The sequence below is a fragment of the Lichenostomus cassidix genome, chromosome 3 (genome assembly GCF_008360975.1).
Source record: "Lichenostomus cassidix isolate B80296 chromosome 3, HeHo_3.0, whole genome shotgun sequence".
NCBI lineage: Eukaryota > Metazoa > Chordata > Aves > Passeriformes > Meliphagidae > Lichenostomus > Lichenostomus cassidix.
In genome coordinates this window covers 81,700,044-81,727,340 of record NC_139483.1, presented here as the reverse complement: position 1 = coordinate 81,727,340, position 27,297 = coordinate 81,700,044, and the positions used below count along the sequence as shown (strand labels likewise).

Here is a 27,297-nt window from a genome sequence, read left to right as displayed (position 1 = left end):
CACATATGCTGGCACATCTCAAACTGTTCTAGACCACACAAGAGGCAGAGGCAAGCCCCCAGGGCTGGTTTGGGTGTCACAGCTATCCTGATAGTCCCTGATTGCTATAACACAAGTGTATGAGTCTCCTGCAGGTCCTCTGTTGTATTTGCCAGCCCCAAGCAAATGCCTCAAATATAACCTGAGATGGTGTTGGGCACCCCAGTTTAGGCACTGGATCAAGCACTTTTACTTTTCATCTATGGTACTGTTGGTAGCCAAGTCTTCTGCTGGTGCAAGGCTTTGTACTCTGCTCATGTAAATACCTATTTACCGGGAACCAGAATAGCATCAGTAAATGGGCCTGTTGCCGACCAGAAGATGTTTCGATGGTAGTGATTTTCAGGTCCTACTAATCTGCCTTTCTGCTGTTGGATCTCAGACCCAAACATAGAAGCACAGATTGTGATAGAGATTCCTGCCTAACTGTAAAATACATCATATACAGCCCAGCCACAGAGTTGATGTCTCTCTTGCACCACACCCAAATTTTGTGACTTTGTTTCAGAAACTGCATTTACACCCCAGAAGTAATTAGGCAGGGGAAATTAAAAGTTGTGGTTGCCCTCTTCTTTTCCTAGAAAACTGGTCATGCATTTGAGCACTATTTCCAGAAATAATAAAATCTTTTCTTGTTGTTGTAAGACATTTTTTTTTGTTTTATTATTTTAATAGAAGAGAATTTCTTGGTAATGCTCTTATGAAAAATCAAGCTATTTACTTAAATGTCAGAGTATGGATTTAGCAGTCTAAGTTTAAGCACTTCTTTCTGAAAATCTCAGCCAGATGGAGGTGTGTTAATCTCCCATGCACTGCACTGCAGCTCTGTTGCACAGTGATCCCAGTGCAATGCTCCACACGGAGCACACATTAGCACACCACACTATATTTAGCAAAATGTGCCCACTGCTCCTAAGAGATAACTGAATAAACCTTGATAACGCTGTTGGCCTGACTCCTTTGGGACTTGTAACTTCCCACTGAGCAATAGAGATCATTATAATGTTTTAATTATATAATTCCCTTTTGCATAGTGCTATGATAGATAAGATTGAATGTGTGTCAGCCTTTCCATTATACACTTCAGGTCCCAGAGCATTAGTCATCTAGAGTAAGTCCTCATGTGAAGATCAAACAGCATAGAGCTGTTTTTATATTATATAAACATATATAACTCAATTATTATTAAGAACACATTAGTAACTTAAAGGTCCTGATGGAATCACAAGCTCCTCCTTGGAACCCTGCAGGAACAGAAGCCACTCACAGTTATTGGGAACAAACTGTCTCAACAGCTGCAACCAAGTCCAACAGCACTTAATCTCCCTCTCTCCCTTTTCGTTCCAAAGGCATCTCCAAGTATCTGTGAACCATGTTACAGTCACATTGTGAAGATGATACCATAAAATTTGCATAGAAACTCTTAGAAGAATCTTAATCTGTAAGTAAGAACATTTTGGACAGATCACGTACTTCAGATCCTGCACAGTCCAGATTTCTTGGCTGGAAGGGAAAAACTTCTGTGGAAAATTAAAGACAGTCATCTAAAAGTATTTAATTTTTTTTTTTTTTTTGCTGTTTCAGATATTGTTAAAACTGGACTATGTCTCTTTGGCCCTGAGAAGTTCTCTATAAAATGTTTAACCCAATTAGCGCATTTTAAGTATCTCCAGTCAACATCTTACTGTTCTTTTCATGGAAAACATTCTTCTGCTGCTCCTGGTGAAATCACAGGGAACTGTATCTCTAGGTGAGCTCCACAGGCAGCCTCAAGAGAGCTATTCCACAATACATCTCTAAGGTCAAGGATACCATTTTATTAGATTGACATATCACAAGACACTCTACTTTTCTCTTACTTTACAGCTCTGTTAGGAGTCAAACACATTCTGTTCATAGAGGAGAGCTTATGCTGAAATATGCTTTTAAAGTAATACTATGACCTTGTTAGTTTCACACTTAGTATGCAACAATTATCTTTCGGAAACCTTAAGTAATTTTAAAACTCCAAGCCTCCTGGGGTCTTTTTTATTGCAACTCCATGTCCTGGTATATGTAAAGCTTAAATATTACTGGATTTTACCTGATCATCACTTTCCAGTTTATTTGCATGCCCACCAGAGAGCATCTTGCCTTTTCTTGCAGACAGCTGAGATCCAACAAGGCAAGGGACAGACATTTTCATGAATGAAAATACTAAAGCAGGTTTACATAATAATAAAAGAATAAAATACCGTGGAGGCAGAAGGAAGATGATTAGATTGCACCTGATAAACCAGACTGAAAAGACAAAAGATCCTTATGTTTCAGAAAGTTCAGATTAGTGGATTGAGAACTCAAAGAAAGAAACACATAAGTAAAGGACAAAATAATCTCTCTTTGGCAGTTTTCTCTAGGACACAGCAAGCTATTTGCAATGGGAGTGAATGTTTTGAGAACTTAGTGAACTTTATACACTGGTTTTCTCTGAGGATCTAAACCCAGAACTGCCTGACTGAAGACTCAGTGGGATAACCACTTCCCTCAAGTACCTCCCCAGCCCCTGAGAATGAGTCTAGCTTTTCATAACAATTATAAACAGGAATCTCAGCCAATGACCACTTTTTGCAAGGACACATATTTTTGAGGAAATAGATACAAAAGTGCTTTAGCTTTAGACATGTTTTGGGGGAGGCTGTGATCAGTTAGTGTAACAGAAAACCTTTGAATAATAACAGCAACTCTTCAAAAATACTGAAGCAAGACCAAAACATATCACAGACTGCATGTGTTGCTCTCTGAGTTTGAAGACTTGAATACTTACATTCAGAAAAACTACAATATAGCCAAGAGATTCTCCTCAGATTGTATTTCTGGACAAGCCATTATTTTTACAGCAGAATTGACTGTGTACTAAAAAAATAAGTGGAAAGGCTCAGGCAAGTCAGATTAGAGAAGGTGATGTTATTGTTAAAAGGAACTTCTTTAAAAAAATAATCACACAAGCATGCACATGAAAAGATACATTAGTTCTGACTTACTCATCCCCTAAATACCTTATTTAGGGTCAAGTCAGGTTGATCAGATTGATTTTGCCTCTGAAAGTCTGATTCACCCTAGCAACTGTGAAGGTTAACCTCCAGCTCTGATATTTAAAAGAACTGAAAAAGAATGGGAGAGTAAGGAGGGACAGCATAATATGAAAAAAGCCAAAAAAAAATCATCCTGCTTTCTCATAGTTCAGAGCAGTGATAGCCAAGGTGAGCAATATTAGAAAAGTGATATTTTTACTCTGGGATCTGGAAAAAGAAAAAAGTACAACGAAAATCATACACTTAGAGACCTCCCTGGTATTTTCTTTTTACTTCTGAGAGTTTCTGAACTTTTTCACAGAGTCTTTTAGGAAGTCAGTGCTGAGTTATTGTGTATTATTAGTACTCAGACTTTTACTGGGGAAATTTTTGTGTGTGTCAGGCTAATTGGATCTATACATATATTCAGCAGCCAAGAAAATGTAGCCCAGAGCACCATTCTAAGAGTTGATATTTTGAGCTACATTCCAAATGGAGAAAGTAAAACATGGTCTGTACCTCTGGAGTCTCAGAAAGGATTGTGGAACCTGGAACTGCAGTACTGAGGATTAAATTTTTTTCTGTTTCATCTGATTATTATTTGTATAGTAATTTCTCTTACAGTAGCCTAAACAATTTTTTTTTTCCATTCTGACAAAGCTGGCACACTGCTAAGCTTTCTTTGTTAACCTTAAAGCCAGGTAAGTTTAAAAGCTTAAATAATGCAAAGTAGAGTGGCAAGGAGAGTTGAAGAGATTAAGTAGTCACTGCCTATCTAACAGAAATTGCCCCCCAAATTTTTGCTGTGATAATTAGAACAATTCAGCTCAGTGGAAGACAAGGAGAGCATTCTCATGTCCTCAGCCCCGGGAAAGGTTTCCATGCTTTAAAGCAAAATACAAAAAAAACTATAGCTACCATTTCCAATAACAGTAACTGAAAAATAAATTTACATTAACCTGAAATAGTAAATACAGTTTACATGAAACCTTTTGGGAGGAGAGATACTACGTGTATTGCTTAAGCACAAATCAAAAGTAGGACTGCAATAAGGTATAGCACCTACCCCAGAAAAATAGTGATTTAAAGATGGTAATTAAGCACTACGGTACTAGGATCAGACAAGGAAAGCACACAATTTGAGTGTGTTAACTGCTAGCAGCCCATGACTTTATATTAGTGGCCATTTTATTCTTTTAAGGTTATAACTTTTTTCACATTTGCAAGGAGTAAAGGATGTTGCTTATTTTATTTTTTGCTACTTGTAGAATACCCATAGGGAGACTGAAGGTAAGATCTCCCAATATTTTAGCAATAGAGAAGATACATAGCTCTCTTTTTGTATTTTCCTGAAGAGTGACAGTATAGGAAATATAGGCACCCAGTTTGCATCTGGCAATTTGAGATGTGGAAATCCCTGCAACAAAATACATCTATAGACTGCAGAGTAGACAGGAATTTCCTTGCTAGTGCTGTAATGCAGTCCCATAAAATGTGCTAAGCAGCTGACCACGGGTTTTGTTTGGTTTCCTCCTCTTCCTGCCCCTGCAGCAGCAGAGCTCCCGGAGTGCTGGCAGCCCCACGGATCACGGACGCCTCCTTGTGAGCACTCAGCGGCTGCACAGCATGGTCCTGGCAATGCCACCTGCTCTCCCACCTGCTCCAGCTGCGCACTCCAGGGACATATTTCGGGGTTGATAGACCCAACTCTGCCAGAAAAAGTTTTTGCCTATTCATTTAAATAACATTTCAAGGCTCTGTCTATAAACAGTGATTGCTTTGTAGTAGGAAGCCTTTTCCTAGCTTGCATTTACCCCACGTGCCCTCCCAGCAGGGCTGCTGCCAGCAGCACAGCTCACAGGCTGCTGCGGATCCCAGGACAGTGGACTCAGACATGGCTCAGGGCAAGAACAAGAACTGCACACACAACACACTTTGATTGCACACACAAACATGTATTTACTGCCTAGCTCATCACAGGATTTTTATAATTTGGACTATTTGAACCATTACTTCTCTCAAAATTCTTCATCATTCCTGAGGGCAGGAAAAGATGTGGGCTTTTTAAATATGTTGATCTTTTTTTATGCTGCCTCCCAGATGCCCATCACTTGGTCCACATCTTGAGAGTAACCCTGGGTACATCATAGCAGCAGAAGCCTTACCAGCATCATACAGAACAGACTGATTGCTTCAGATTCTGTGACATATAGTTCACTGAGCTGTGACGTTTCTGTTCCTTGTAGGCAACAATGTTCATCTCCAGACAGGCTGTACCCCACTTCCAAAACCTTCTTCCAGCAAATCCATCCAGGCATTTCTTACTCTATTAGTCATGCAGCTAGCCAAAGCCACCTATGCAGAGAAGCTACCATTGAGGGGTATTCCCCCATTGACCTTCTTTTTTAATGATTTTTGGTTCTACTAGAGGGTTTACACTCGCCCTTCTCTTCCAATTTGCCTCAAGTTTAACAAGCTGACTCTGGTTCTCCAGGATAGCAACGAAACATTGGAAACAAACTTAATCCACAAGAGGCTTAAAATAGCACTGTAGTGGGAGGCTAGATTTTTGAGCTCATTTTTGCATTTTGAAAATTCCACTGTTTCCTTGAGAAGAGAAACAAAAGAATTATTTTCATGAAATTGTTTGGCATTTTTTTAGAAGCTCTATTTGTTACAGAGTCAATACCAGACTTTGGGCATAACAACCCACAAGCAGCAACTTGACAGGAAAGTTAAAAAGCCACAAATTCTGTTAGGAACATAAAACTGAACTGGGGACACACAGCTACAACAGGTTTCCATGATGATTTTGCCCAGTAATTCCAACAATCAAGCCAGTAAGAGCAATCAGGAGACAAGTGATGCTTATCGTCTGTTGGGCTGTCCTCCCACAGATAGCAGGGTGAAGCTCCCCATGAGGCCCAGGGCTGGTGAATGTGAGGCTGCTCCTCTATGTCTATAGATACATGTCTGTCTACAGACTCATCCACTGTCTTCCTGGTCAGGTGACCAGCAACAGATCCCCACCACAATGTCACCTGTCCCTGCCCTCCCTTTCATCCTGACCTGTAAGCTCTCCATCAGCTCCTCATCCATCCCCAGGTGGAGTTCCATGCACTCTGGCTGGTAATTGACACAGAAGGTGATACCACCTCATCTTCCCTGCCTGTCCTTCCACCCCAGCACTCCAGTTGTAGGAGTCATCCCACCACTTCTCTGTGATGCCACTGACAGACAACCCTGCCACTATGAGCAAGTCTCTTAACTCCTCCTGTTTATCTCCTGTGCTGTGTGCATTCACACAGAGGCATTGAAGTTGTGTCCCTAGTGAGACTGACTTCCTGGCTGGAGAGTATGCAAGTCCTTTGTGCTGCTCTGCAGGTGCTCCCTTTCCTGGCTCTGGCCATCTATGGCTGGCACTGGCATCAAACTGAGATCAGGAATGGGATGGACTGTGCTCTCTTCTGCCAGCAACCACAGTTTAAAGCCCTCCTCACCAGCTGGGCAACCCTACAACAGAAGATGCTCCCACACATAAACACATGATACAGTCCAGACACACACTACACCACGTAAAAACTGCTTTATTGATTGCAGTTTACATGTTACAATTAACTTATGATTCCAATCATTAATCCAGCTGCTTATAACAAGTATAAGCTGCCACCATAGTCACATGGAACTGGACAAAGAGATGTTAGTTGCTGAGGCATCCTCAAATGGAATCAGTTCGGCTTCTTGGGCATTGAAGACATAAGCAGATAATAAAGAGCATAGGCTGTTCCTGAATTAAGAGACAGAAAATATATTTTCAGATTAGCAAACAGAATTCCTTTCAAGTCAGCTTTCTAGTTTGTTCCAGAAGAAATACTGACAATAAGCAGCTGCAATTCAGACAAAACACATTTCCATAGCCACATCTCAATGCTGGGTTTTTTTTGGTGATTCATATTTTAGAGAAAAAAAAAAACCTTAAATACCTCTCCACAGGCTGCACAAAAATAAACAAACAGGAAAAAAACAGTGGGGAGAGGCATGTCTGTGGAACCTACACAATCAAAGTAATGGTTACTCATTCTTAAGGCAGCTGAACTGAAAATCCACTAGATCCACTCATTTAAGTTAGATACAATTGCAAAATTATGTAACAGGCAACATAAAGGTTAAATACATACAGTATAATGAACCTTGAATATAACTCTGCTAGTTTTCACAGCACATAAAAACTCAGTACACTGAGTATCACCTAGCACTACAAAGAGGCTAGTGCAATAGTGGTTCATGTATGTGCTATAATTAATTACATTTTACTCCTTTGCAGAATAGGCTATGTAGTTTTAGTTTTCTCTAACATCACACATGAACCCTGGAGGAGTATTCAGCCCTCAGTACTTAGTCTGGGAAAAAGCGATCTAAAATTCTAAACTTGGAAAAAGCACAAATGAATATACAGTATGTCCAAATGTGGCTTTTTCTTCTCTACATGCACTTTTCATGTTCTAAAGAACTGACCAAAGAATTGCATAATTATTTTACAGAGAAAACACTAGCCATATTGGAGATTGCACCAAAGCAAAAGTATTTTGATATTAGTACACTGGAAATTGTCCCAAAGCATAGATGTTTTAGTATTAGCCTTACCACACACTGTAAGACCCACGGTGGTTCTATATAACAGAGCATCCTTTGCCCCACCTTTAAGATGCACTGGGAGGCCATTATCCTCCTAATGGAAACAAGTGACAAAAATTAACTGTTTATATGCAGTTCTCACAATATTGTGTTAATAGAACTACAATTACCCAGAGGAAGAATTACTACCCCACATTATCTTTCCGACTCCCAAAAGACACTGAACCTTATTTAGATCCCATTTTGTCTTCAAAGCTTTCACTCTGCTATCAGGTGATGACTCACTAGGGGAGTATAATAATCATGTGCACAATTCATATCTAAAGGAGTGACTGGCAGATGCCTAAACACTTCTGACACCACTGCCAGACCCCTCGGGTGAACAGGATGTGATTCCCACCCCTAGAAACTTCCCATCCATCTCCAGCATAGCCAATCCATGCTATAGGAAGCAACAAGGGGAGGAGTCTGTACTGTCACTTGGTGGCATACAGGCAGTTGTTTTGCTCCATCCAAAGTAAAACTCCTAAGCACCAGATCCACATGATCTTTACCCCGTCAGCAAGATCACACTGCTCTGGACTTTAAGCCAGGCTCCAGTGCTAGTGATCTGCAATCCAGCCCAGCTTAACTTGCTGTTCCACAACAAAGAAATGAAAGGAGGAAGAGCTATGCCTAGAGATCTCTGCCAGCATAAACAGAACCTCTGACCCCTCCCATCACCAACATCCTGCTTCCCCTGGGCTCAAAATGAACACCGTGCTCTTTAGTCAGTGTCTCAACAAGGCTGACTTTCTCTTTCAGAGGAAAGGAAAGTGTAAGATACAAGAACTGTTTAAGTGGAGCTTCTGATATACTTGGCCCCTTTCACATTGCTGAAGCCCAGTTTATCCTCAGTATGAAGCTACAGCTCCAGGTTGTGTCTTACAGCTGGAATTATGCTCGAGGTTTCTCTGGTTTCACTAGTTCACTCAGTGGCCCTATCAATCAGGAACAAAGTAATTCAGAAATTATTTGTAAAGAGTCAATAATTTAGGAATTAAACCAATCACTTAAGACCTTTACGGTTTTCATAACTGAGAAATACAATAGTACCACATCCTCATTAAAAATTATGGGGCTCATCTATGAACTATAGATAGAGCTGTAAGATTTCAGGTTTACCTTTCCACTGTATTTCTGTCCTCTCACTGTTTTTCTGTATTTATTCTGTGGACATACTTCCCCATATCAACTCATTTCAGAATAATTTATCTTTGTACAGTGCCTAATACTTAGGAGAAACTTCGATATAAATCATTTCACAGGGTAAAAAAAACCCTAAAGAGTCAGCAAGTCAAGTATGCATGTACAAATACTCTCAATCTCTGCAGAAAATAACTGCTAATTGCAAACACTCTAATCATAAACCTGATTTTGAGAGCTCTCATCAGATGTAAAGAGGAGTCTGACCAGTTCTTTAGAAAAAAAAAAAACGATGCAGTTATGATCTACTAAAACCTTGTTAATCTACTAACATTATTCAACTCACTCAATACCTGAAAAAGCTTCTGCTGCTCAGGAACTCTATTTACATACTGCCGTGAAGCCGTGCTTATGGTTCTCTGGGAAATCTGGCGAAGAGCCTGAAATAAAAGATAAATAGTGTTTTAAAAAGAATGATATTTTTCAGCTCTGACCACACTGGATAGAAATTACTTCTTCTAAAAGCAAGATGGAATTGCAAGTGACAGAAAAAAAAAAAAAAAAAGCTTTAAAAACAAGCAAACACACAAAACTTTACCAAAAACTGCTAGTTTTGAATTCAGTAAATGTTTCAGCAGACCATGTAAAGGACTGCTTAACTACCTACCTGAAGAACTCAGCAAAATTACTTTCAGTAAGATACAACAGATTTTTGTATCTGCAGCATAACCTCCAGTTAGTATCCTTTTGGGGGAAATCCCATCCTCTGCCCCTTAGATCTCAGTTTTGGGCACCATTTTCTGTGTCTGTCTAGCGAAAGGGACAATAATATTTACGACAAACATGTTTGTGAGGACAAGGAACCCCCGTCACTGCTGCAGTTCACCTGCGAGCCACCAGCACAGGCGATAACCTTCACAGCGCTGAGGAGGCACCTCCAGCCCGCCACACACAGCTAAAACCACCCTGCTGTGTCCTGAGCTGGAATCTGTTTCCACAGTCTGATCATATAGGGTGGCCTATCAAAATCAATGACCTGCATACAGTTTTTCAGCCTGCCTGCGCTAGAAAGTCAAGGCTCAAAGGGCTGTAGCTCTAAGCTGCCAGCGGCCTCGGCCTCCTTCAAGCAACATTGACAACACAACGTTCCCACAAAATTACCACCGCTAAAAACGCAGCCACGAGGCGGGCAAACACCCAGGTGATGCTGGCGGAGAGTAACGGGACAACGCATTTCCTCCCTTACCCACCCCAAATAAACAGGCTATAAAATCTATCCCCTTGGAGACGAGCTCAGCGGAACCCAGCCCCTCGACCCAACCTCATCCTCATCCTCTCAAGTCCCTAAAGCTCAGCAGTACGTGGAGCGAGCGGGCCGCCCAAGACCTTCCCCCGACCCCCGCAGGTCCCTCGGCAGCGCCCGGCAGGGAGGGCAGCCAACACGGCCGAGTCGAGACCCGCAGCGGGGCGGGCACGCTGAGCGAGCCCCGCACAGCCCCGGCGGCAGCGGGCCGCTCTCCCCGGGCCTCACCAGCACGTTCCGCCACATCGCGGCTCTTGGTCCTGTCACCTCCCGCCGGCAACAAGGGCAGCGGAAGGGGAAGCGGCTCCCCCGCCTACAGCGGTGGAACCACAGAGGGAGCGGCCCGGAGCGCCGCCGCAGAGCCCACAGCGCCCCCCGGCCAGTCCGCCCGCCCGGCGGGGACAGCACTGCGGGCCGGGGCGGGGCGGGGCGGGTGTGTGGCCCGGTTCAGGGCCCGGAGCCGCGGCTGAGCCCCTCGTCACCGGCTGGGAGGAGCGGTGGCCTCCCGGAACCACGCAGGGCCGGTGGCTGAGGCACACCGGGAGCGTGCTTCCTCACGCCGCACAGCCCCGGCGGGGAGCCTGCTGCCACAGGATTCTGTGGCTGCCGGCCGCCTCTCTGCGCCTTCAGAGGGCGCTTTGGGAAATCCGTGAAACGTCGCCCAGAGCTCCTACAGGCGGAATTTAAAATCTTTTTTCATTGAAAAGTTTAATTTCTGCAGAGGGCGGGCTGAGTGTCCTGGGAGAGCAGTACCTTGGGCAGCGGCTGTTCGTATGGACTCGCTGGACATCCCTTGGGCCGCCGCTGGAGACAAGGCCGCCGAGCGAGGCACAGCCTGGGTCCGACCCAGGCCAGGGGGTCGCGCATCCCTGAGGGGATGTGGATCCCTTGTTCAACCACTGTACTCAGAAACCCCCAGACTACCCCCTTGAGGCCCACTGCCTCACGCTCCGTTAGTAGCAGAGATACCAAGTACTCTGCATGTGGAAAGAAAAAGAAAACCTAACTCCAGTCTCAAGTTGCACGATATATATAGAATGAAGTAATGCCACAATTGTATGAAATACAAATTCTGATTCTCAAGGAAGAATGTATTCGCCCTTGCAGGAAACTAGTCTGAGAAGCCTGTGTTTTTTCTGCGTTGTAGATCTAGACCCATAACTGCATCTTCTCGTGCTTCAACCTTATGCTGAAATACAATGCTGTCGGGAACGCTCTTTCCTGGCTTCGCTGCAGCTGAAGTGCACTTAGTTTTTGGCATTACACTACTTCTGCACTAGTGCTAAACCTCATGATGAATAACATGTGTCAAACATGGCAGATTAGTGCTCAGTCCAGTATGAAAATAACAAGGATCATATCTCAAAGCACAGCACTTCTCAGACTGATGAGCTGTCCCAGAAAGAAACTAAAAATGCAAGGATGAGGAAATATTTATAGATACAGCCTTAGCTGAGCAGAATATTAAAAACAGCATTTAGAAAGCACAGTCAGGGAGAAATAGGTTTTGTAGCAAACGAGGAATTTGGATGCATTATTTAACCAATCGTTTTCTAACATTCAAGCAGTGCTGTCACAGTATAACACTTAAAATACATTACTTTCGCTGCAAGACAGATTTCCATTCATTCCTCTTGCAAGCTTTCATGTTATGAGTGTATACAATATTTCATTCAGTTGTATTGAAATACTGATAAAAGGATCATAATTCACAGAGAAATTATTATTCCTTAAGTTCTGCTGTGTGGGCCACTTTCTGATATGCCTGAATCTAAGCTTCAGGGCTTACAACATCAAGGCCATACTTAAAGCTTGGCATGTGAGTTACCTATAGATCAAAGCTATACAATGACTGCTCAGAGCAAGCACAGCTGTTCTCTTCAGTGTTGACTAATTTGTGAAGAAATGAAAACTTGAGGAAATGAGAAATGTCAACTTGCTGCTTCAGGATGAGTATGTTTCATTTGAAACTGACTGCTTCTTCCTAACTGAAGAGAGCAACGTTTGCATGGATTGCATTGAATAATAAAATTGGTTATCAAAACTCATTGTTGAACAGTTCTGTTTAAGCCAGAAAGAAAAAAGGGCTGTTAATCTAGCTATTAAAAAGCATTCATCACAAAAAAGTTCTGCCTCTTAAACCAGTAATACAAGAGTACATAAACTCTGCTAAAGAGATCACACAATTGAAATAGCATTAAGCCCAACTGTGGAAGCAGAGCCCCTTGGTGCAGCTCAAAGTGGCAATCTTTTCAACCTCCTTCTGGTTCTTGCCCGCCCATGAGTTTTAATTTTTTTTCCTGCAAACAAAATAATTTACTAACCCAGTTAAAAGCTATATGGTGTACAAAGAAAAAAAAATATTCTACTTTAACACAGCCATTTTTCAAGTTACTTTGAGTTGCAAGTTTACAAGCATCTGTTGTGAGGCATACACTTACTTCAACCACATCACACTAGGCCTCAGTAGACAATCATATTTTCATTTCTTCCAAGAATATCACAATCCAGTCATTCCCATTTTCATAATAGAATCAATGAGGTCATTAATTACATCTTGGACATCTAACACTACTTTAAGCATCTCACCATTTTATTTTGCAAAATTTGGGCACAAACCTCAGGTAAAAATTCAATTAAATTTGCACATAACTTTGGTATTCCACTTGCTCAAATTTTTTATTTTATGTGATCGTTATCTGAAATCAGACTCCAGTGAGAAAGATCTCCACTACTTCCTTTCAAATTATACTTCTTTTACAATTTCTTGAGCTTCCTTACTGATTGACTTACACTTTTATTCCTCTTCATTTCATCCCCAACAGGAAATGTGAGAGATAATCTTCCAACTTCAGACTGAGGAGTAGCAGCAGTTGATATAACTCAAATGAACAGTATCACTTTACTTTCAAACATAGGCTGAGGACATTCAGAATGGGAGGCTTATGGGGAAGTAGTTTCCTATTTGAGACTCAGGTCATGTAAGGACCTGCTAATTCTCATCAGGCCATTTTGTAATGGCCTTCAGTCTTAATTGAAACTGTCAAATAAAATTAGACTTCACATGTAGGCACGGAAGGCAATACAGTGATCAGAACAGATTCTGTGAGCTAGAAGGTATGGAGTATTTACATGAAAATACTCCTGCTGCTCAGAAGAAAATTTAATACTACTACTAAATAAACAAACAAACTAACCCCCGAAACTTTTCACAATTAAGCTTTCTGAAAATAGACCTCAGAATCTATTTTCACATTGCCAGAAGCAGTCTCTTCCATAAACTGACCACATTGCTAACAAGAAAGCAAGAACAAAATTGACTTAAATTCTCATAGTTTTTTTCAAGGGTGCATTATGCTTATCCTGTAACTCCAGCAATATTAATACAACACTGTAAATAAAGTCTTGAAAGCTACTATTTAAAAGCCCTGTTCTGCCAGGCTGTACTACACAAATAAATTATTATATGGAGTTATGGAGAGCTAGCACACTGGAAATGCTGCCTCATTCCACAGTTTACCCAGACTTACACATTTAAATTTTTAGGCTACCCAAGTACTTAAGTAAAACCAGTCGTGTAATTACATAATAAATCAATGGATTTGTTTGAAGCTGCCTGCACATTAAGCTATTGGACCATGCATTTTCGTAATACATATGCAATCCCAGAAATACAACTCATTTAAAACTGCATTTACACTTAATGATGTATTTTCATCGAGATAAAAATAAGTATATGTTCAAGAACAAAACCAAATCTCTTATTAAATGGTTTGCAGAATTTATTAGATCTCTTTTAATATACTCCATACTTTATCAAGCTAGTTGCATATAAAGTGATCTCCACCATATACATTACAGTTTCTGTGCATCATCTAAAAATAAGTCACCAAAAAGTAATATTTTACAGGTTGCAGTTAACTTTTCATTAACCTAAAGGTGAATCCTTCTGTAATTTAAGACACTAACCTGCACATTGCATCTAACTGCAATACTTAAATTATGTTTCACAGCAAGCTAAACCTGCATTTCAGGGAAAAAAGGTCACTGCCATCTCAACTTCTGAACTTCTACAGTTTACCTCCTTAACACCGCAAAAAATTAATGTGGTGTTCACTCCAAATAAGGAAAAACTATACAATTCCCTTAAAACAAAGCCTGCTCAGAATACATATGCTTTAAGAACTTAGGAAACTCCTCCAGTAAAAGGACTTCACCCCAAATTGTGAATGGAAAAAAAACCTTTTAGGTTCTTCTTGATTAATGCTTGGAGCTGCTCACAGAAAGCAAAACCAGCAAAAAGTGAACCAGTGTTGGATATGACTTCAAGCAAAGAAAATAAGAAAAAAATTATACCTGCAACAAGCATGTCCCATTTTAGAACAATCTTTTAAAGGGACTCGTGGATAATTAATAGGTTTTCCGGTATCTTTATAGGATGCTCATTTACTGGCCAGGCACATATATTGTAAATATACAAAGAATCCAGAGTGCTGAAGTTTATGGAGCACTTAAAGGATTTAATATAACAGAGGTGGGTAGGACACAGGAAAAATATTTAACAACTTGTATAAATATATTAAAATCTCAGCAAGAAATGTAGGAGCCCATGCACACAAGACAGTAAATTGAAAAAAAACATTTAAGACTTGACTTCTTTCAACAGCACTGACACCTGAATTCTGGAAAGTCAACAATTTACAGTATCTTATAACCATCTTTCTCCACACAATCTAAATGTACTGAATCATACCGACATTACACAGCATGTGAACAAGCAGCAGATGCATCAAGGGAACGGGAGCTATATGCATCATGTGGCCCGCCCAGTTAGAGGCAAACATCAGAAAATTGTTTCTGACATAGGCAGAGATACAATCAATAGAGCTAATTGTATACCCGTCATTTTCAAGAGTTAATCCACAGTATGGGAAAGGGGAGCTTTAGGTAAAAATTATGCACCCAGTCTCAAAAGTGACAGAAGCAGATATTTATCTTTCAAAAACTGGGTCCGTTCTGGACTGGCCTTGATGCACATGCAGTACATTTATTTTCAGAATGCAAGATTAATTGGGAATGTCTGCACTAGTGTTTCGATTGCCGTATTTGTGATGAATGATCAGCAATACCACTCCTAAGAAGAAGCATATGGACCCAACAGTGATGTAAGCAATTCCCAGAAAGGGATTTTTGCCTCCCATCCACGAGATGGTGCTTAGGATCATCCTTTTTCGTCCATCAAAACTGTGTACAGGATAATCTGAAAAACATTTAGGAAAACAAGAAGCAAGTTTCCAAATGTAGCTTGAAGTAGGCAGATGAAAATTTTGGGTCATTTCACTCAGCCTCCAAAAACAAACTGCTGCCTTTGGAACTGGACTTGCAAACATGAAACATTCAGCTGTTCTTTTCAGGCTAAAATTAATCTGGGCATTGTCAGCTACTTCAAGACAAAGGTCAAGTTAGGAGACATTAACCCTGAAGTAAAAAGCATGATTTTGTGGGTTTATGAAAGTAGCTCAAATAAAATGAGGGAAATATAAATTTTAGTCCCTGAGTATATTTTAGTACAAAATTTTTATGTTCATTCAGTTTTATATGCACTCCCCACAGTTTTACAGCAAAGGAAAATACTGCAGTAGCTATATAAAATGTATCACTAAGTGCTTTTGAATTTTAAAAATTCAGTAACTATGACAACACTCCTTCTCTAGTCCCTGCATTTCTACCTAATATTTAGTCTGTCCAAACGAGAATGACAGACCTTTACCTGAAACACAGCTGTCATTGTTCTGACCTCCAGAGTCAGTCTTCCTTTCATGACATTTTGTCATTTCACCTTGAAGTTACAGTTCATAAATTTCTAGGCTACCAACTACTTCTGCTCTTTCCTTATTTCCTATGCTTTTCTCAATTCCTTCGCAGCACCCAAGCAATCTGATTTCCCTGTCTCTATGAAGCTACTAATGCTATAAAACTAGCACAGAAGTAAAAGATGGTAACAGTCTATCTAGCTCACTGCGCCACTTTTCAACCACAGCTCAATGCCATCTTTTTTTAGAGATAGTAAGAAAGGCTAGTTCAATCTGAACTTGCAAATATATGCTTGTGTAATCCAGCTAAGGCCCACTTTCAAAAGCTTTTCAAAGGATACTGTATGCAATATCCAAAGAGTATTTTCCAGCCTGTAAGGTAGGCTGTAAGTTATTCTTCCTTTCAATGAGACGATACAGCTTGCGAAATGTTGGCAGAGCAGCCGTGCGCATCCACACGATGAAGTCCTCATTGATAAATCCATTGTTGTCAGGCTCTGAGTCCAGCATATACACTGGCTTGGGCCAGTTCACAGGTTTTGTTGTGCCTAGGATTAAACAAAAGTAATAACAAAGAATTAAAAATAATAACACAGTATTTTGAATACAGGACTGAGTAACACACTGGGTCGTCAAAATCCATTTTATTATCACAGAAAAACACATTAACTTCTACACAGTATGAAGAGACAGGCTGACTCACTACTATTGCAACACACTGGGCTTTAAGAACTTTTTATTCTGCAGTTTAAATAGTTTAAATTCTATAAATAAGTAACATAATTAATGACAGAACTGTCCATTTGTTTAAGCAATTCATGTGGGTAGGAAGTCTCATCTCAAAGCACTGCTTGGTGAGATAGTTCTCCATTATGACAATAGGTCCTCTGCTCACTTGGTAGAGTTTAAGAACCACTTCCTGAACCACAAGGAAGTAATATTGTAAACATCACTTCAGATTATGTACAAATGCTTTTGTCAATGTTATTGGAAATACAATTCAGCGTTGTATTAGGGTAAGGTATCTGCTTTTCCAAGCGAAGCCATCACATTGACAACATGCAATTTGGCTATGACTAAGCAAGAAAACCCACATCAGGTTAAACCTGAAGTTATTATATAGCTTGCATAAACACAAATGCTCTTAAAGCCCTAAGAAGACTTTTCAGACACAGTAGCCAAAGGAAACTTCTATTTGCCAAACTTTATATAACCTAACATATGAGAGACATCAGTAACTTCTAATAACAAAAAAAGTATCAGTTTTTTAGAGAGCAGCATAATCTAGCTGTAGAAACATTTAAATAAAAATTCCATATGAACAGTTTCATTTAACAATTGCAGGATTTTTTTACCAGTTAAATCCAAGCATGACAGAAGTGGTACTGGTCTTGACTGGGATAAAATTGAATTTCTTCACAGTAGCTGGTATGGGACAATGTTTTGGATTTGTGCTGGACACAGTGTCGATAAACAGTCATGTTTTTGTTATTGCTAAGCAGTATTTGCCAGCATCAAGGCCTCTTCTGCTCCTCACCTCACCCCAGCAGGGAGGAGACTGGGGATCCACAAGAGATCAGGACACAGCAAAGGGACATCCCATACCACATCACATCAGACTCAGCAAAACAAAAGAGCAGGTAGAGGTAGGCAGGGCCTGCTTTTGCTCAGGGACTTGGATAGTGGTGACCAATTCTTTTCTTTAGCATTACTTTTTCTTGGGTTTTATTTTCGTCTCTCTTTGTTGTGTTTTTAGTTTGGTTTGGTTGTTTATTTTTAACTGCTAAACTGTCTATCTCAACCTATGTGCCTTCTCACTTTCACCCTTCCAATTCTTCCCTCCCTCCCACTGAGCAAGAGCATGGTTAGTGAGACGCTCTGTGATGCTTAGTTCCCAAATGGGGTTAAACCCCAGCAGTGCACATTACTGATTTTTTTTTTTTACTCTGAATACTAAAAAATGTGTAATTAAAAAAAACCCCAAATTAATGATTACAGTAAAGGTAAAAACCAAACATTTTCATTAGAAACTTGCAGCTTTCATTACTTAAAGACAACCTTTCAAACAGCAGAGTAGTCCTTAGCTTCGATTTCTTCAGAGAATATTTATTTAGCACATTCAGTAAAATGTCAGTGAGGCAAAACTCTGAAATCAAAAGGTGCTTGAAATCAAAACTCAAATCAAAAGGTGGTTAAAGCATTTTGCCATTCTTAAAATTTCACTTTTTTCTTTTTTTACCTTGGAAAAGTGCAGTTAAGTTGTTTCCATCTCCTGTAGGATTCCTGAACTTTACATTTTTATCTGTCCACCATGCAATGCCTTTTTTAATCAAAGTAATTGGCGTTCTTGTGTCATTATCAATGCGGTATAACTCCAGTGTATCTAAAAACAAAATCAAATTAGAAAACCAGCTGCAGAAAGTTTCATTAGACAGATGATCTTGATAAGCAGTGAAACAATTACCTCTAGGCAAAAACAAAACAAAAATAACTGGGCAAGGCATTTACTGCCTGCCTCACACAATCACAAGCTGCTCTTTAAGAATCATATGTATATGAGATAGCAGCCTGTTATCCATATATGATATCTATGTTTCTACATCACAGCAGTAGCAGCTTCTCTCAACAGGTATTTCCATTCTTTGTGTGCTATGAGATTCAGTTAATTCTCATAGCAATTTTGAACCAAGTAACAGCAGCACAAGACATTTATTTTATTCTGAACAATGAAAATGTGTTAATTCAAAACCATAAAGCCCACAATATCTTTACTCAGAATGATGTGCAACATAACAGAAAACATACACTAGATCACAGACCCATCTAAATGATAACTTAAAAGTGTTACCATACCATTAAACATACTGTTGGCAATAGCTCCACAAGGAGCAATGGGCTTGTCCTCATTTGTGCGGTAAGGCTCACATTCCTTACTTGGATTCTGATAGTTAGAAAGAAAAAAGGCAAATGAGTCTGCGCTAGTTTATACAACTAAACTGGTTTTCACTACATCAACAGGAAATTTTATAATACTTTACAGTTATTTTCAATAAACAAACTATCTATTCCTTCTGGTCGCTTTCTGTTATGCAAAAATTCTAGTACCTCATTATCATTAAACTAAATACTCTATGTGATGATTTATTTAATAGTCAAGTCAGTTGCTCATTCACATCCAAGCATGAATACCTACAAGTAGTGAACTGTTGTCTCCATTTAGCTGGCTGTCATCTCGAGATTTCACATAACGACGGTGGTTTTGATAGAAGTTGGAAAGTCCATAATACATGAATACATTGCTCTACAAGAAGCAAGATGGGGAAAAAGGGATTTTCATGCACACAAATCTTCAATTTTGAGCTCTTAAACTCTATGTTTAAAGCAACATTCATCAAGTAAGAACCTCAATCCTTTCTTCACACTGAGTACATAAGAGTAGTAGCCCAACAAAAGCTGGCAGGCTGAAGTTAAACAATATAAACATGCCACACTCTATCAGAATGATATTCACTAGCACTAATCCCAACACCTCTCTTGTCCAGTGTTGAACCCATAAGCTTAATTTGCCTCCAACTTGCCAGAAAGCACTAATCTGGTACTTCCAACTCTTGTTCAACAGAGCTTTTGTAAATCATACAGGAACAGCTGATCTAGTCTCAAGCTGTGTAATACATAGGGTAACTCTGAATGTGTAAAACACAAGCGTTCCACTTAAGTTGTAAATTTCCAGATAAACAGAGGCATTAATAAACATCTCAGCCCTGCTAATGAAAAGGGGGGCACAAAAATCAGATCCAAGTTCATAACAAAGCTAGAAATTATCCTTTAAAATAGAGGGGGGGGAAAGAAGGGGAAAAGAAATAAATACTTAAGTGATAAAACTTTCATTTTCAATATGAAATAGATCATATAAACTGTTCTGATTTCATCCTGCATACAGGGCAGCATACCTCAAATGAATGTTCCAGTGTAAAATTGATGGTGCATGTACAAGGGGGTGTGCTGTCCCAGGACACATTTAAGCATTTGTTGCAGGGACTAGAAGGCTCTGTTCCCGTATAGTCAATCTGTAACAGGAAAAATAGTCATTAATTTACAATGTAAACAGTAAAGAAAAATTATTAATAAGCCGCAGTTTATGCAGCATATATTTTGCAATCATATTACACTTCAGCACCAAAAGCCCATTCAGGTCTATCTGACAATCTCAAGTAGTCTCTTCCAACCTTAACCATTCTGTGATTCTGTAAACAATTTTTTGATTCTGACTATATGCTTGATTTCAGTTGCAAACAACTTTAACACTGAGGTGAGAACACTGCTGAGGCAAAGCCAAACAAAACCAACAAAGAAACCCCACAAACCAACCAATCAAAAAACCACACCAAAACACAAACAGCAGACACTCCAGACAATATGCTGTTTCCAAACACACACACTATGACAAGCAGATCTCAGCTTTTACATGCTTTCCAGAGAGATTAGGCTTTTAAAAGCCTAGGTCTTTAATACCTATTAATACTTAATAAGGCAACATGTCTTGTTTACCATATTTAGCCATCTAATTAGAAGGCTACCAGAAAAAAATTTAAAAATCAATGCCCAAAAATTAACCTAAACCAGGAAAGATTAATACACCAATACTATTTTGTCAGGAATGGTAAAATAACCAGTAGATGGACAAGAAAAATAATCAGTATTAATCTGTTTTACACAATAATATCTGTCTTAAATAGTGTAGCCCCAAAAAAGTCAGTTTTTAAAATCTGTATATCCAGTATTTACAAAATACCTTAGCAGCCACGAGCTCACCCTACAGTCCAAGCCAATTCAAGTGGCTTGACCACATTAGCTTTCTCTCACAGGCAGCTCCAGCAAGTATGCCAGGAGAAAGCTTCCACCTGCCTATAACAGATGTATTTCTACCCTCACCGTGAATTTCCTGTTTTGGAATTTAGACTCAGATTGGTGAAAAATATATACCTTATTGCAAAAAAACTGTTTAGCAGCAGTAGCATCTAAACTACATCTATACAGTTATATGAAAGCCTGCTGCAAGTGGTTTGTCCTAATTTATGTTTGTAGTGAAAGGCATAACCAAGAATTAGTGATTTATGATCTGTCCTAAGATCCATATTAAGGCTACCTAAAACAAACACACAGAGTGTGTTCAGGAAGTAAGTGAAGCCTATTTTCTTCTGCATCTTCTGCAGGGTCTCTTTTCCTGTAATTTCTTCAATACCGATTCAAGCTGCAACCAGTTCCATCAGCAAGCACTTTTATTGATTGGCATCTGCTCTGCTGCCAGATTTCTGACAGACAAAACCTACACCCTAATGAGCCTAGCTGAAACAAGACAGCTTCAGAAGCTCTTAGCTGGCAGAGAGAGAGAGAGAGATTGAGAGGATCACAATCTTTCTTCCTCAGATGAACAAGATACTGAGTTTAGGCTGATCTAGAAATAGCACCGTTGCAGCAGCCCTGAACAGCTCTGTTTAGCTACAGCACAGACGCCACTGCTGCTCTCAATGAACAATGAATCTCATCTGTTGAAGGCTAACTCGGGGGTGGGTGTGCTCTGCTAAAGTAAGCTAAGGCAAGCATTTTCTTTAGAAAGAACTTGCCAGTGTGAGAAGTTGTTTTAGATCAAGAAAAAACGCTCAAGACTTTAAGGTTGCTAAAGACCTGAAGACTTCACTTTTAAAAACATAATTGACTAAATTCTGTGGAGCATGAAATGGCTGAATATTGAAGCAGGACCATGCTTTTGATGACTGCTATCTGCTTGCATGGTATCAAAGAGCTTTCCTGTATAGTAACTGCCAACACAAGTGGTTTTTTCTGCATCCACATTTACAGATTACAGTCAACAGAGAGCTTGTTTAAAGGGGAAAAGGCATCCATCTTCAAGTCTTGACAAAGTAACAAAACCACTTTGACTTTGAGAGCAAAGGACTGACTTTGGAGTCCAGGGCAAGAACTTGCCTGACCCCAGTGTTCTGTCCCCAGGGATCAGCCAGCAGCTGAGTATGGCAATCCAACTCAGTGAGCCTTTCCCAACAACTCCAGATTTAAGGATACTGGCTATATCCAAGTTATCCCACACCAATGGCCTTTCAGGCTGTTGATATCTGTCAACTCATATATACCTATTGAAATAACGTAACTATTGCATACGCATATTATCCAAATTATTTGTGATTTTGTAGACTTCATACTTTGTCACATATTTATCCTACTCTGTTTGACCATTTCTTGTATAAAAGGCATCCCATAAATCTGGTCCTCTCTGCTGTTCCTCTTTGTTGGTATTATCAAATTTTGTATCATTTTTGACATGGGGTTACAGGAACTGCACACAAGGCTGAAGATGTGAGCAACAGTAACGTACTTACTTTCAGTTCCCCATGCCTAGCCACGCCTTAAGTCAATCTGGCTTTTTATCTACCATTATACATTTCACAGCAGCTGTCACAGCACAAAGATCTCTTTTCTACACATTTAATACTTTGTATATTCCTCACATTTTATCATACATTAATATGCTCTGTCAATCTTCTTATTCACTCTGTATATATCAAAAAACAAACAAACAAAAAAAAAACCAACAAACCCTACGCCTCCAGGAAATACATAATTCTCTCACCCTTTAGTAACAGGCAAAAAGACATTTACACAGCTAATTAATCTGCCACCCAAATGACCTATTTTCACATCAGACCCAAGATAAATGGCTGATTATACCCTTTCAAAAAAATGCTAGAGAAAACACAACACAAAAAAAGGTAATTCTAGTACACTTAAGCTGTTGGAAATCTTCCACATTTCAATTCAAGAGAGCTTATAAAGGAAATCAATGGAAGAGGTACATTTTGCTGCTCAATCCTTGCACCTGTAGAAAAACAGCACAGTCCACAGAGATACTAATGGCTACAATATCTTGTTTCAGGAAAGAGTGACTTGAACTTAAATATGTATTTCAGGGGCATAAATTATACATCCTATTCAATTCCAATACACTAATTTTACAGGCACAAACACACACACACACATACTTAAGAGGTATGCTATTGCCTAGGAGGTAGGTGTAAATAACTACCTCTGCTTCCTCCCCCGATTACATTTCTGAAAAAGCTTAGTCACTGCATTTAGCTTCTAGATGACTTGTCTCCCACAGCTAAACTTGCAGCTATTTGTGAATAACATCTAGAGGTTATAACAAAACCCAGCATTCTAAGCTAAGCATATATGTGATTGCAGTGTCTTAAACTGCACCCCTTGCTGGTGTTTAGAGCCCAAAGGTTGGTGCTAATTGGTAAAAGGCTTCATCTGTGTTTTGTTGCCGCAACTATAAAGCTTTTTTGATTTAAACTTGCCTTTTTGGAATTCCAGCTGCCTTTCGGATGACAATCTCACGTGCAGAATGTCACTGGATAAGCACTTCATAAAACATGCATGGGGATCAGGGAATAGAACACAAGTTTTCCCATTCTGACATACCACATACTCCAAAGTCAAGAACTCTGTCCGTCCTGTCCTCACAAAAGCCTAACAATCTGATTTTTGAGAATTTCACACAATGAAAGAGTAAACTCACACGGCAAAACAAATGAATGAAACCCTTTCCACTCTTGAATATCTTGAAATTAGAGAGGATTGAAGGCCAGCACCTGCCAGCTGGCCCCAACACAAATGGTTACTACTGCTGTATATATGCAGCCTGATTGTGCAGGGGAGCATCGCTGTGCTCCCAGCTCACCTATGACTTTTGTGCCAAATGTTAGGTAGGAACATCTCGTTTTTGGCTTCTACTGGAACTTACCAGGAGTACATGACTGAGCTGCTTAAGCAACAACAGTATATAAAAATTCTATATATGTATACAGCAACAATATAGGCTCAAGAACTTGCTTACGGTTTTGGACTCACAAAACTGATGCATTCCTTGTTCCTATAAATCAATGCAGATTCAGTCATAATGGAAAAAGGATGTATATATATAATGATCTAAAGCTTTGTACTGCTTTACTATAGAAATGGCTATTTTAAATGCAGGTGTCAAAAAATCAGAGCTAGCAAGGATATTTTTTTACTTCTCTCCACTGAGTGTCACACTGAAAATGTGTGATTGTATTTACCTTAAATATGACAATTTAAAAATCTATGTACCCATGACAACTTAGCCATGTTCTCTGAGGCACTTGTGCCAATTTTCAGATGCTCAGTACACCTTCAGCACTTGATATAAGATGCAACCACTTTCCAAAAAATATGCTTAAATACAAATCTGAATGCTGTAAAATACACTTTAGCTTTGGAGTTTTTCCCTTCTGCTTTTCTCCTTGACTGTAACCGTATATCTTAACATTAAAAGGGGGGAAAATCGGTTTTATTGTAACATTATTTGCATTAACAGAAATAGGAAAATACCATTCATTCCCTACCTCATGATTTCTTTAGCTAATTTGGCTTCACTGCCAGATTACTGCCACCAGCCAACCTTCTGTCTTAAACACTACTTATCTGAAAGTGACAGCTTAGTCCAATAAGTGGACTGATTTGATCCACAAAAATTCATATTCTCCACTAAAACAATACAACAAACAACTACACACTTTCTTCCCTACAATCAATCTCAGTTGCATTAGCTCACTGAAACTCAGCAGCCATCAATTTGCTTCTCCAGGCTGTGCCTAAGCCCTGCAGTTTACTTCCTGACAATACAAACTGGTTCTGTTATCAAATGGATCCATCTGTAATATGCAGTTCAGTTTCCAGCTAACGTTCAGCAACTTTTCGCAGCAGTAGCATGGGTAATTATCAAATGTAAATGATGATGTAATTATCAGATATTTTAAGTGTTAATTTAAAAAAGCCACGTTCCTCGATCATTGTTTCCAAGTTTACTCCGGACACCCTGGTCTCCCATAGAGCACCTACAACATTAAATCATCGTTGCAGGTAAGAATTATAGCCATACATTCACCACAGATCTTTGTCCTGAAAATACAATTACTTTGGAATATTTGAAGATACATAATGGACTGGCACAGGCTATTCTAAGGATGCTGTACCAACTTTCTGTACTGCTGAGGAAGAAAACGTGCACTGGGCTCTGTCGATTAAATGCTGGCAGTAACTTCCCTGGAGGTTCCCTCGGGAGCCCTGGCAGGACTGACAGAAGGGCTACAGCCCATGCGGAGGTGACTGTGAGCTCGGTGTCTGCTCACGGTAATTCATGGACGCTTAGCTGACGAGCACGGATGTTCCTGCGGGTCGGAGCCGCCCGGGCGCCGTGTCCGCTCCGCACAGAACCCGCCTGGCTCCCCGCCGCGTCCCGGCAGGACGGGAGAGCACCGCACTTCCTCGGAGCGGCCGGCGGCCTGTCGCCCTGCCCTGCCCGGCCCGGCCCGGCCTCCCCGAGCGGCCCCGGGAGCTCCCCAGGGCCCGGCCCGGGCAGCCCCGCCCCGCGCACCTCGTACTCGCGGATGTTGTTGGAGGTGACGAAGATGCCGATGCCGATGGGGATGAAGATGAGGCCGATGATGAAGAAGGCCGGCAGCACCGTGCCCGCCGTCAGGATGGGCTGCCAGGCCGGCAGCCGCTGCTGCTTGAACGCGGTGTTGTCGGGCTTGCGAGTCTTCACGGCGCCCCCGCCGCCGCCCACCGCGCCGCCGCCCGGCACCCCGACGCCGCCCGAGGGGTGCCCGTCCGCCTCCTCCTTGGCGCTGTAGTTCACCGCCATGACGCCGCCGCCGCCGCCGCGGACACGTGACCGGGGGCATCGCGCCTGCGCACTCGGCCGCGGCGGCACGGGCGGGGCACGGCGGGCGCGCGGGCGGTGACGCGGCAGGGCGCGCGCCGCCCGGATCATGGAGTCGCGGAGGGTGGAGGAGAGGCGCAGGGTTATCCACCCGGCACTGCCGCTGTAACCCTAACCACTAAACCACTAAACCACCTCACCCAGTGCCACATCCACACGCCTCTTGAGTACCCCCAGGGATGGTGACTCTACCACCTTCCTGGGCAGCTTGTTCCAATGCCTGACCACCCTAAGTGAATATTCTTTTCTAATACCTAATCTGATTTAGATAAAATTAATTAACTTAATTAAATTAATAAATTAAGTCTCAGTTTAAGGCCATTTCCTCTTGTCGTCTCACTGCACGCACGGCAGAACAGACCGATCCCCAGGTCACCGCAGCCCTGTCTCGGTTGTAGAGATCAATGATTTCCCCCAGAGCCTCCTTTGCTTCAGGCCGAGCAGCTTGAGCTCCCTCAGCCCTCCTCACTAGGTGTGTTCTATGCGCTGGCCAGGCAGGCTCTGCTCTGGTGCACTTAGGGCAGGGGCCTCGGCACCTGGGGTTGCCCAGGGTTGGGGTAATAGCCAGGCCCGCGGCCTTGTCACCCTTGCAGCCTTGTCACCCTTGCAGCCTTGTCACCCCGCTCAGGGCTCCAGGAGGGTCCCCCGCCCCTGCTTCCCCTATTGTCATGAGGAGCAGTGCAGGTAAAACACAGCATCCATTGGGTCAAAAATGGAGACGTCAGCTTCTGCTTCCTATCCTCATAAATAGGATGAGTGCCACTGTAGAGACGTAATAATGCAGGAGAGTTTTGAGAACTGCTCTTAATGAAGCCGTGTGTGCTGACCACCACTTTTGGGAGCTGTTCTGCCCTGTACTCCTGCTCTGCTGCCAGGAGGCGTGTGAATGAATCAGTGCAGTGAATACAAAATCACAGAATGGGTAAGGTTGGAAGGGACCACAGTGAGTCATCTGGACCAACCCCCCTGGTCAGAGTCATCCCAGAGCACATGGCACAAGATTGCATCCCGGTGGTTCTTGAATATCTGCAATCAGGGCGACTCCACAACCTCTCTGGGCAATCTGTTCAATGCTCAGACACCTGCGCAGTAAAGAAGTTCTTCCTCATATTCAGGTGGAACTTCCTGTGCATCAGTTTCTGCCTGTTGCCTCTTGTTTTGTTGGTTGACACCACTGAGAAGAGTCTGGCCCCCTTGCATTGACACCCACCCTTTAGATACTTATACATATGGATATTGTTGTTATATTTCCCTCAGGAGCTAATTTGACTGCACTAAATAGAATCACAGAATCAGTTAGGCTGGAAAAGACCTCTGAGGTCATTGAGTCCAACCTTTGACTGAACACCACCATGTCTACTACACCATGGCACTGAGTACCACTTACAGTTTTTTCTTAAACACCTCTGGGCACAGTGACTCCACTGCCCCACAGGATGGCCTGCTGTG

At 41.2% G+C, this 27,297-nt stretch overlaps 2 protein-coding genes across 2 annotated transcripts; both read right to left on the bottom strand.

Moving 5' to 3' along the window:
* Positions 1-6,656: 6,656 nt before the first annotated feature.
* COX7A2 (cytochrome c oxidase subunit 7A2) lies at positions 6,657-10,601 on the bottom strand. The gene is made up of 4 exons (XM_085056488.1): positions 10,441-10,601; positions 9,263-9,349; positions 7,734-7,818; positions 6,657-6,876 (listed from the first exon to the last, which is right to left on the bottom strand). The coding sequence occupies exons 1-4, from the start codon at positions 10,456-10,458 to the stop codon at positions 6,818-6,820; spliced, it is 249 nt and encodes an 82-aa protein (XP_084912614.1). The 5' UTR covers positions 10,459-10,601; the 3' UTR covers positions 6,657-6,817.
* Positions 10,602-13,973: 3,372 nt separating this feature from the next.
* On the bottom strand, positions 13,974-25,808 carry CDC50A (cell division cycle 50 P4-ATPase accessory subunit A). Its single transcript, XM_085056487.1, has 7 exons — positions 25,501-25,808; positions 19,976-20,092; positions 19,219-19,326; positions 18,879-18,966; positions 18,265-18,408; positions 16,367-16,573; positions 13,974-15,472 (listed from the first exon to the last, which is right to left on the bottom strand). Exons 1-7 carry the CDS (start codon positions 25,768-25,770, stop codon positions 15,279-15,281), a joined length of 1,128 nt encoding a protein of 375 aa, XP_084912613.1. The 5' UTR covers positions 25,771-25,808; the 3' UTR covers positions 13,974-15,278.
* Between the last annotated feature and the right edge of the window lie 1,489 nt (positions 25,809-27,297).

What these genes read in the sequence shown, in the direction of transcription:
- CDC50A (XM_085056487.1), bottom strand. Translation starts at nt 25,770, where the DNA reads ATGGCGGTGAACTACAGCGCCAAGGAGGAGGCGGACGGGCACCCCTCG. An exon ending in TGCCAACAGTATGTTTAATG is followed by an intron (nt 18,409 to 18,878) that starts GTATGGTAACAC and finishes TTTTGTTTTTAG; the next exon opens with ATACACTGGAGTTATACCGC. An exon ending in CTTAACTGCACTTTTCCAAG is followed by an intron (nt 16,574 to 18,264) that starts GTAAAAAAAGAA and finishes GTTTAATCCTAG; the next exon opens with GCACAACAAAACCTGTGAAC.
- COX7A2 (XM_085056488.1), bottom strand. An exon ending in AGCAGCAGAAGCTTTTTCAG is followed by an intron (nt 7,819 to 9,262) that starts GTATTGAGTGAG and finishes TGTTTCCATTAG; the next exon opens with GAGGATAATGGCCTCCCAGT. An exon ending in CGTGGGTCTTACAGTGTGTG is followed by an intron (nt 6,877 to 7,733) that starts GTAAGGCTAATA and finishes CTCTTAATTCAG; the next exon opens with GAACAGCCTATGCTCTTTAT.